Source organism: Astatotilapia calliptera, chromosome 18, assembly GCF_964374335.1.
Source record: "Astatotilapia calliptera chromosome 18, fAstCal68.1, whole genome shotgun sequence".
In the NCBI taxonomy this organism is placed as follows: Eukaryota; Metazoa; Chordata; class Actinopteri; order Cichliformes; family Cichlidae; genus Astatotilapia; species Astatotilapia calliptera.
Genome location: NC_137439.1, coordinates 6,810,283 through 6,821,493, shown reverse-complemented (window position 1 = coordinate 6,821,493; position 11,211 = coordinate 6,810,283). Strand labels below are relative to the sequence as shown.

At 40.6% G+C, this 11,211-nt stretch overlaps 1 protein-coding gene across 1 annotated transcript in view; it reads right to left on the bottom strand.

The window, feature by feature from the left end:
• LOC113010403 (receptor-type tyrosine-protein phosphatase N2-like) overlaps window positions 1–11,211 on the bottom strand; it is a 215,930-nt gene that overhangs the window by 173,092 nt on the left and 31,627 nt on the right. Inside the window, exons 4-6 of the mRNA XM_026149408.2 lie at window positions 5,027–5,141; window positions 4,197–4,338; window positions 1,453–1,825 (exon numbers count right to left, since the gene is read on the bottom strand). Coding sequence (XP_026005193.1) covers window positions 1,453–1,825; window positions 4,197–4,338; window positions 5,027–5,141 — 630 coding nt within the window. The remainder of the gene's footprint in view (window positions 1–1,452; window positions 1,826–4,196; window positions 4,339–5,026; window positions 5,142–11,211) is intronic.

The following is an 11,211-nucleotide window of genomic DNA, read 5'->3' as shown; positions in this document are numbered from 1 at the left end:
AAATAATATTTATTGATCTTGTGCTGGGTTTTGGTTAAGTCACTCAGTTTACCCTCTGTCAGAAACAAGCTGTTTTAACTGCCTTTCTACTAGCTTTAAGCCAGCTTCCTTCTGATTGGCTGCCCCTCGTGACCAGAAGGTTTGAACAGCAGGTGGGTGGGAGAGCTGTGTGTCTGACATGACATCCTCAGTGTATAGATTGCTGGGATTGCATAGTGGCTGCATTATTTGAAATTCTGGACATGTTTATTATGATCGTGTATTTCTAAGAGAAAACAAGAAAAAGCAGAATCAGTCCCCATTAAAACCAGTTATGTAGTTTAGATTAGAGGCAATAGTCTCACTTCTCATGTCTGCTGTCTCTCTTCTGATCTCAGCATTAAATATTTTTAGGTATCTTACTGTGACGATGTGAAAGCTGTGATTTGTAGCAATGAAGCTAAAGCTGTTTATGGAGCTCCTTTCAGGTTTACAGCGAGCTTCAGCTTGGTGTATAGCTGTCCACTTATTTACTATTTACTTGGCATCACATAGCAACCACAGCAGACAGTTGTTTTCATCAGAAAAGCCCTGTGTACCAGCACCAAACAGCAGGCAGACATTTAGCTAGCTAGTGAGCACACAGTGGAGAATTTAGGAGACAGATATTTCCCTCAGGACTCAAAAAAGACACAGAGAATCGATACAAGAGTTATATTCATTAGGTGGACACTGGACTAAATTTAATGCTGTTCTGTTTGCTGGATGCTTATATGAGTTCATGTTCGCTAACAAGTTTGCTAAGTTAAAGTATGAGGGCCTGTCAGTGTGTGCAGGTTTTAATGCACAGATAAAAATGAAAGTTGAACATCTACAACTATCATAAGAACTGGGCGCACTACACGTGATTAAGTTTACCTTTGAGTTAACTTTGAAAGCCTTATAGCAATTATTTAATGGTCCTTGCTGTGAGCTAGTTTTTCCAAAGTCATGCAAATAATGCTCATCTTTATGGAAAAAGAGTACAATGTGGTTTTCACCACAAGCCCTGTGTGTTCAGTGTAGCCACAGAAAGAAAGAAATAATAATAACTTCCTTATAATGAAGACCCAGCCAGCGTCTGACAGCAGGCTAAGGCAGAAACATGCTATCTGATTCTAAGTGTAACCACGCTGTGCTACAATTTCCTTATTTCTATTCAAATTTGCTTTACTTTGAACGATTCTCTTAACTTCCTGGCACCACTTCTGGTATTCTGCATGGTTCAGTCCACTCAAAGAAAGCCATAACTCACAGGTTCTCCTTGTTGCTTGTAATAAAATTATGTAATATCTGGCAACACTGACAGTTCAACACGTGTGTGTTTACATGTTGTAAGAGATACGATTGAAAGTGAAAGACGTCCTGCCTGGAATTTTGCATCTCAAACACGCTGCAGACTATGATGAAATCCATCATGGGTAAAATACATACCATCAACAGACGTGAGTGGGTCCTTGGGTAAGGCCCCCTGAGGCCTTCCCATGTTCACAAGTCTGGATTTCGAGGTCTCCTTTTTGAGCCCAGAATTCTCTATTCTGTTGCTGTAGAACGTCCTCAGGCGCTCGAATGGGCTCGCTCCCCCACTGTGAAGGGACGCATGCCCGGAGAGATACTGCCTCAGGGCGCCCAGGAGAAGGTCACCCTCAGCCTGCGTGGCGAGGAGCTGGTTGGCTGGTGGTCTCTGCTTTTGCACGGGTTGGAACGATGAAAGAGATGAGAAGCTGGAGGGAGGTGATTTCTGAGCTGAAATCTGGGGCTTGGAGCGATAAAGCTCTGCAGGGATGCCGGACTGGAAACGGTCATTCTGGAAAACACAAGCATACTGTACAAAGACACTGATGCTGAAGACACTTCCACCAGCTTTCCAATAGCAGAGCTTTTGCTCTATTTTCTGAGAAACAGCCACACTGTGGCTGAAGGAGAAGTGCATGCCCCTAATACAGTCATTTCAAAACACGACTCTGGATGTGAGCATAAAAGTCCCACCCACCTGCTGTTTGTGAGGGGCAGCCAATCAGGAGAAAGCTGCCTAAAAGGGGAGTGGAATTAAAGGAAAACTACCTCAAATGTTTTGTTTGACACAATGGATGAACTGAGAGGCTATGAAATGTGAATCATCCAAACTCCATTAACTATAGAGAGCTTAAGTAAAAGCCTGAAAATTCCCGACCATATGTTGTAATGTCTCAGAGCAAATAATTAGACCTCGAAATAAACAGACCGCAAGGAACAAAGTATAACTGCAAAGTAAAGCATAAAGTAAATTATAATTACTTTGCATTGCTTGAGCATTCCTGCTGCCTAGAACTTTAAGATGCCAACCATCTCACTCACCAGCCCCTTCATTCCCAGTCATCCCTCTGTCCGATGTTTAATGATGACAAAAAACTGGCTGCGACAGAAAAAAAATCTGACCAAAAAATATGAGTCATGCAGAATTACTATTTATGCAGATGCTGGATCCAAGAAAATGTCCCATCTGCTCGTCACACGTTTAAGGCTGAGACAACGTCCTAAAATAATGGGACCAACTGTATGTGACAAGAATGCAAACCATCCTGACGCCAAAGTACAAAACACAAGCACCCTGCCTTTTTTCTTTCGACACACTTTGGCTTTTCTTTCTTTATAACACCACCAATCCAGTAACCTTCGTGTTAGTGTAGCCAATTTACTTCTAGACAAAATGTATGCAAAATTAAATAGATGTGCATTTGCTGAAAACATCTAAATGTAACGTTTCTTGTTTTTGTTCTTCCACTAGATTTAGAGAGAGTATCTGGATGCATGAAGAAGCACTTTGCTTTATTATTAAAGGCTTCATTTGAACAAAAATGATTATTGAGATGAAAAAGGCCATTTTTGGGGAAAAAAAGTTATTAATCCATTTATGCAATCATATTAACAGATCCATCAGCTACAACAAAAGCAAATTGTCACTGCCGGCTCCATTAACGCCCACCTAAGAGCACAGAAATGGCACAAGCCTGAGTAACGGCAAAATTATCATAACAATACAGACATAAGCCGTTCCTCACAGTTGTCATACTTCTTTATGATTTGTGTGTGCGAGGCCCCCTCTGGTATTTGTTGCTGGCAGTATCTTTATTCATTTACATCCCTCAGTTGGTGATGTTTATGCCACTCGTACCCGAAGGGCCCCTTCAACCCTCCAGCTCCTTTTGGCTGCCACCAAACAGGTGAACCTGGATAGAAAAGGCCATGAGCCTGCAAGCGATGCCTGCAGGCTCCACGCAGTCGTACTCGCTTGGTCCTCAGTACAATTCCCCAGCTGGAAAGAGGCCTCTGCAGGCACAGCAGAGGGACGCAGTCGCGCCTTCAGTTATTAATTAGAGCGGTGAACTCCTGAACTCTCGGCTGGTATTATTTCCCTCATAACGGTCAAGCTGGGAGAAGTCATCAGTTAGGACAGAGAAGCAAGAAAGAAGCGACAGCGAAGGATGACAGCGGACCACCTGCTGTGAAGGTGTGCGCGTTTGTGTCCTTTCAGCGTGTTGTGCGAGCGTGCACTGTATGTGTGCACGCTTTCTTTTCAAACTGAGCCAGGTGGCCTCGAATGGAGGTCGAGGCTAAATGCAGTCATTGGGATAAAAACAAATTCCTCACATATTCTTCGGTTTTCAAATGTGAGAACAGGACCAGCGGGAGCTGAGGTTTATGTGGCACTTCAGCGATATTCTGTCATTTGCGCTTCATTACTTTTGGGCTTTTTTGAATCCTTTCAATTAGCACACTGATAATTGATGTATAGAGGTGAATTAACAGCTCCATATTTTCACACTTGGACTCTACAAGAGGAACTTTGCATGATTCACAGTATACTGGGCCTTGGTGCAACTCAGATCATTCACTGTCAAACAGACCCCAACTTAAACCGACCTTTTCTTTCTGATTAGCTATTTCTCATGAACAAAAGTACAGCAGGTGGGTGGTGCTTTTAAGTTTAGTTTGAAGATCTTTGCCTTCATTGTTTGTAACTTTACCCATGTTTAATTAAAGCTCCCACCTTTGAAGAAGATAATATGTAACAGAAAATAATAAAAAGCATAATAGTTTCTGTTTACTTGCTTGAGGCAAAGAAATTCCAACAAATGGCAAGAAAATCATGAACCGGAACAACCAAGTCCCAGAAGCCAAACAGAGTAAATGTTTACCTTGCTTGGTGCGCTCAAGCTGGAAGTAGATGTCTTGGGAAGGAGGCCAAGGCGCTGCAGGTACATCTGGAGATTTTTGCCGAGTTCTACCTCTACCGGTTTCACCCTTTGGTCCACTGGGTCCATTGCTTGAGCTACTGGCCTGTGAGAGTAGAGAAAAAGATGAACAAAATGCAGAAATTAGTCACTTCAGAGTAGCACAGTCAGATAACTTCATTGCAAAGACGTGCAAATGAATTGTTTTTCCTCCAAATGGAATTATTAACATGATGCCATTCTAAAATTTTCATATATCATATATTAGTATTAGAAAAAAGGCAAAAAAAAGGTCACAAAGTAAAATAAAAAGTAAGAAATTAAAATACTGGCAGCAGCCAGTGCTACCCTTCAGCCTCCGACAGCAGTAGATACACCTGTGGTATAAATTTTAAAATCCTAGGTGACAGAAAACTTCACCTCACTGATATTTGAACTCGTTGAAGATTTTTAGTAGATACACCAATGGTATCCATTTGAAAATCCTAAGTGTTATCTTTCTCGAGTTATTGTTTTCACAAGATTTTCAGACAACTTGACCTTGAGGTCAAGGTCACCGGGATTCTGACTTGTCCAAAATGTTTAGTAGATGCACCTATGCTATCAAGCCCTATGCCGTCTCATTTTCGAGGCATCGTGTTCACAAAGTTTATTGTCCACGCTGCCGGCCTGCCAAGTGGGGTGACGACAAAACTAAATGAAAATTATTAGGAGTAAGATAAAACAGAAGTGCAAATCTACAAATCTACATGTCCTTTGGTCACAAAACTATTTGAGCTAAATAAACATCTGACCTGATCTCAGTGGTGTAGAACGACCCAGTCTGCTGTGGTCTGTAGGGAATCCTTCTCAGTTTGGATAACTCCTTGGACAGAACCTGCTGGGTGGTATCATCTTCCCAGGTCAAACCTACAGAAAGAAACAAGGGGACCCTTTAGAACTAGAAAGACAGGAATACATACGTTAACAGGACACAAGCAGGAAGTCCAGTATTGCCCAGGTGCATATCTACTGTGCACCTGTAAGTCTCGAATGAATTAAAACTGCACTGAAGTACAGAAAAAGTGGGTTGTATGCATGAGCAAAGTGTAGCCGACACGTGGTGAGTATGGGATAGAAAGACGGAGAAGAAATTGCTAAGCATGCAGTAATTTCCCTAAACTCATTAGGTCACTCATTAGCAGAGGAGACGAGGAAACAGCGGGTCGTCCTTGGAGACTCCGGCGAGAGACTGTTTCAGTGACTAAGCAGAAACCGTCTCTCCTCTCGCTCTCCTGCTGCACTTCAGTTGTACAACATGATGAGCTACTTGGGAATTTCTTTTACACATCTTTACTTAAACAAACAATTAAATATTTACACCACTGCCATGATGAAAAAGTGAGGTCAGGGGTTAAACCCAGAATGTGTACATCCTACAGTGAGATCAATGTCCACGTAAAAACAGTAAATAAAGTACAGTGAACCAAATAAAACAATAAATACTACTAGTAAGATGTTTGTTACTTGCCAAGAGATGTGGCTTTGCTTTTGTGTTCTGCATTTATTACCCAAATTTCACACCAAATTTCGAGTAATACCATCTCTGCAATAACGTCCTAATGAGGGAAAATTATTCTGATTCATTTGATTTGATTTGGACATGCTTTTTCCCATGAACCTTTTTAAAACATAAACAAGTTTTGTCTTTTTCTGACCGCTCATAAACTGCAGTGTGGTTTTATCTATTCTGTGTACTTCTATCCAAAACTTACCCAGGCCATCTGTGAAAGAAGCCATTGTTTCAGACATCAAAGATGATCACAACACGCAAAACATTATAACTAAAAGCATACATAACATTTATAATATTCATGTAGTTTCAGTTAGTTTCCAGAGTGGATTTTCTTGTTTCTGTTTAGTTTTTGTTGTTTGAAAATGTTTAACTTTGGTTTACATTTATTAGCTTAAGTGTTTTTTTTTAGTGTTTTTAATTATTACTCTATAGAGCGCACGTGTCAGAGGCAAGCTTTACAGAAGTGAGCACAGGTGTTGGAATGAAAACACGCAGACTTTAGAAAGCAGCTGACTCATAGTCATGTTATATTATTAGATTACATCATTATACGGCACCTGAAGGTTTCTTAATGTTTGTTTTAGTATAAGCAAACCACAAATGTGATGAATAAGGTGGGGCGAAGCTCTAAAGAGAGCTATTTTACAGAATTTATGCACATGTATATTTATGCACAATGAAAGAAATTTCAATATTTCTTTCACTGAGATGAAAGAAATATTATTGGAATTTTCATTAAGTGAAAATTTCACTAAGTGTTTCAGTGAATCTCCTGACCACCTAGTTGTTTTTTTTACATCTCTGATATTTGATTGTGTATTGTGTCCTTATTTGGTATTTATGCATAAGCTATTTGTATCTGCTGTTTAAACAAGTGTTCAAGAGCAAGAACAAATGAGTAGTTTGGACGTTTGTGTCTATTTTCCTCTAGGTAATGATTTTATTACCTAGTTGTCAAGCTGCCACTGCAGCAATGTCAGCCAGACATTCTTGTGGATTTACTGGGCATGTCAAAAAAAAGTGTTGCATTTCAGCAAGTGTACAAAAGGACAAGGCTGATGAGCTGCTTGGGCATTCACGTCTGTTTCTTATACTTAACATGCATTCAAACACAGTTTTTTGGCAACTGAACAGAGGAGCAGGCGCCAACACCAGATGGGGTAGCGGAACGAAATGTTACCGGAAATATGGCCGCGCTGCGCAAAGCACAACACGAACGGAGGCATTTGGCAGATGAGCGATGACGTTGCTGAAAGATTCAAGTAATGCAGACTGTAGCTCCAGCTGTGATGCCACAAGATGTGGGTCCACCACGGAGGACGTGCACTTGAAATGAGAAGGGAAATATCATCCCTGTCAGCTTCACACGCAAAAAAGTGATAGCACATTTTGAGCTGAGGGAACTGAAAACTGGGGAAAATATTGATAGATAACCAAAAAACATGAAGCATGATGGCAAAGAGCAGCCTTAAATCCTGACAGCAACAACCTCATTGGCAATGCAGACCATGGAGAAGTCCGACTACATGAAGTCAAAGTCAGCAGGGACGCAGCCAAACAGATTAGACGTGCATCAGCTGTTTCAAACCAAGTTGAACTAAAAGTTAAAAGCTACCATCTTACTGCCAAAAAAACACCTGTTGTAGAGACAGAATATCAGCGTTTTACTGTTTTAATATAGGATTCCTGTCCTGAATGATTAATGCTACATACCACTGCCTCCATCTGAATATGTGACATGCAAAACAGCCGTAAGTGTGAATAAGCCCCAAACTTCAGTAACAACATTAATGTTTCATAACTTACAGATATTTAAATATAGATAAAGGCAGTCTTTCAAAAGAGGCATTTCAATCATTCACGTGAATGAGAACCAGACGAAAAGGATTACAAGGTTATACAATCCGACAGCAGGAATATGAATTACCACACGGGTTTAGAGAGTTTTGAAACTATGATAACAGAATGCAAAATGAACATTAGAAGAGAAGACCTGAATGTAAAAGGTGTAGAAAAGGTTGCCCGGAGCAACACGTTTTGAAATGAGGATGCTTTTGCTCAAAATTAAGTCTTTCCCGAGGTTTAAAAAAGCCGGAGTCGAGAGTAAACAGGAACGAGGCTGGAGACAAAAGATGGAGGCGATGAGTTCTGAGAAGAGTCACATTCTCTCTCTTTTAGCTCTGTTTAAAGTTTCCACCAACTCCCAAGTGACGTTAATAACCACTTTTCACCAGCTCGTGTCTGCCTGTAGCCGTCTGTTGAGCAGGGAGTGCATGATGGTGTTTTAGAGGTGATTCACAGGATGATTCTCTTTCGCTTTGTCATTTCTCACAGTGAGCTATCACCAATGGTTAAGAGTTGCTTTAAATCCCCAACAAATCTCAGCAAAAGAACATCATCATCATCATCATCAGACCCACTGAAGAGCAAACTTGTGTCGCAGCCTAATTCTTACTGAGAAAACCCAATTTGTGAAAACAAGACAGCCTCCAGAGCAACAGAAAAAATTCGGCGTAACATTAAAATGAAGGAAGAAACAAGATAAAAACATTTAGCCTCCTTTCATATTTAGCATACTGGGAAAAAAACACGAAAATTTTGAAAATGTTCAGTAGAAATGATCTTTTTTTAACTGTTAGTTTTACTTAAAATGTCCATTCCTAAGATTTTAGCTCTATAAGACGCACTGCAGAACAATCAGCATGTTGTGAAACTGGAAAGCGCTGCCAGCAATAATCTCATTGCTGCCAAGATCTCATACCATTTCTAGTTAACCAACAACAGCACCATTTTTTTCCAACTGAATTTACACTTCTGCCTGTATCATTTGCGAATCCAATTAAACAAGCTCAACTCATTTCAGAGCATCTCAGCACCGAGAAACCTCCTTTAGACCCCCGCAAAATGAATTACAACCCCAACTGCCACGAATCAGGCACAAGCCTCTCTTTAACAGCTGCACAGCGTGTCAGGCCAGCTTTCGCCATCAAAGAGACATAAAACCGAGCCTTTAATGGCAGCCACGGTGGCAGAGAAAACGGGCGTTAGCGGCGGGTGAACAGACGGCATCTGACACGACAGGTTAATAAACGTTGGAGCCCCTGCCAGGATATTCAGAGTGACTCCGCGCATCTCACAGACTTAACCGACCACAGAAAAGCGGGCAGGAGGTTGTCGGCCAGCTGAAGTATGAGGTGAAGGTCTATCAGAGTTTGAAGCTTTCACAACTAAATAAATGAGACTGTGGTCCTGAAAGAAATTGGACTGAATTTAAAATGCGATGATGTACCTGCAAGGACTCATGGACTATGGAAAGCTTAAGGACATAGGTTGTTACATTGTAACAGGTTGTTAGATTGTAAAGCCCCTTAAGGCAATTTTGTAATAAAAAAAAACCTTTGTGATTACAGTTATTTAAATAAAAAGTCTTTGGAAAATGAAATGCATGTAGCTTGAAAAAGACGTTTTGGAAATGCTCCAGTTCAGTTTGCATTTTCTCAACAATTTTGTATTGCACGTCCTCCACAGTTGCTAAATGATGCCCGCCTGCTCCACAAATACCATCGGCCGTATTCACTAAGAGTCACGCTAATTACAACTATGGGCAAAAACACTGCAGCCTTCCACCAGTTTAGAACTTGATTTATCAGCCGCATTTATGCAAATTTAATTTCCACAACCTGAAGTCCAATTACAATCACTGCGGTCCTACAAAACAGCAGACAGCAAGGTGAGAAACTTTTTGGATCACTGGGTAAAAAAGTCACGACATGTCTTTGCCAACAAATCCCAAACACTCTGAAAATAGAAGCGATGTAGAATGCTGACAATTTTCAACCGTGTGTATATATTTTTTGTAAATTACTAAAGAATCAAAGAATCACACTTTAGTCTCAGATTCAGAAGATCTTTGATTATCCCTGAAGGCATACTGTTTATGTGACAGATGCTTAAATGAACGAATGCTGTAGAACTAAATAGGATAAAACACAGCAAAAACACAAGAAAGCAGTGGGATACAAAATTGTGAATCACAACGTTTTTGATTTTTCCAAGTGAAAATGTTCAGTTTTTTAGCAACATGAGCAAAAGATCCCACGGGGAAAAGAGGAAGGGAACTCGTGGCATGACTTACAGTGAATTTGGAGCTGTAGAACATAAGGAGTCATGGGACAACTGATAATAATGATAATAATAATGATAAAGGCAAGAGTTATCTACTGTTAAGTCTCTCAAAGGTGGTGCGGGGAGGTTAGTGTGTTTTTGATGTCGTGTGCGAACTAAAGAGGACCATCGTTGCTGTGGGCGAACAGCAGCTGTGACCCTGACGAGGTGGCTTTTCAAATGACTTCACATCTGCAGGGCCTTTAGTGAGCAGTGCGAGTGGGAAGAGGGTCTGTGTGTGTGTGTGTGTGTGTGTGTGTGTGTGTGTGTGTGTGTGTGTGTGTGTGTGTGTGGGTGGTTAAAGGGGGAGAAACAGAATTGCAGCAACAACTTTGTGAAAGATTCAAACCGTTCACAAAGAAAGAGAGAGGCAAATGTACTGTGTGCTAAAGGTTAAATCTCGTCTGATTTTTGTAGTTTCGATATTACCCCTGTTGATAATAATAACGCTGTTACTAAATGGGCGTACAGTGACATTAACTACACTCAGAAAACACAGACAGGCTCTACAGTGACAGACTTATAGAGTTTATGAGGATGTGCGTAAATGGACTGGTATTTGTATAGTGCCTTTTGACTCAATTTGAGCACTCACAGCACTTTTTTTTTTTACTACACACACAATCATACAGCACTTTTATCTTTGCTCAAGCGCTTTTTTATCTGACGTTCATTCACATCAGGGGCAACTCTTGGTTCTGTGGTCAGTCCAACGTCTGTGGGATGGTGGCGAACCTGTTTGTTCTCTCACAGGGTTGGACCTATAGGTTAACTAGGTGGGAAAAAAACTAGTTGTTTGACTTAAACATCTGGGTTGGTTATGGATGAGCTCATAACATTATCCATTTATTAAATGAGTTCTTTATAAAAACAAAATTGACATCTTTTTTATGTCTCTCTTTGACATCCGTTTAATAGCCACCCAAAAATGTTGTGTCATTAGTGAGAGCTGCAAATTAGCTTGCGTTACTCAATTATAGAACAATAACTAACGTAAATAATTAACCAAAAATAATCAGAAGAGCCTGTGAGAAGATCCCACAGTAAGGTGTGGACTGAAGCCTGACTGTAAAAATTGGCCAATTCCATTTTTGGCCTTTTATGTGCACTTCTATCATCGGCGGTTCCACCAAATGTCATAAAGTTTGGTGTCACATTTGACCAGGCTCTTAGTTTCAATAATTATATTGATAATCTTTATATTTCATCTATGAAGTATTGACCCCATCAGTGGAATGGTGTCCAAATCAGAATAAGAAA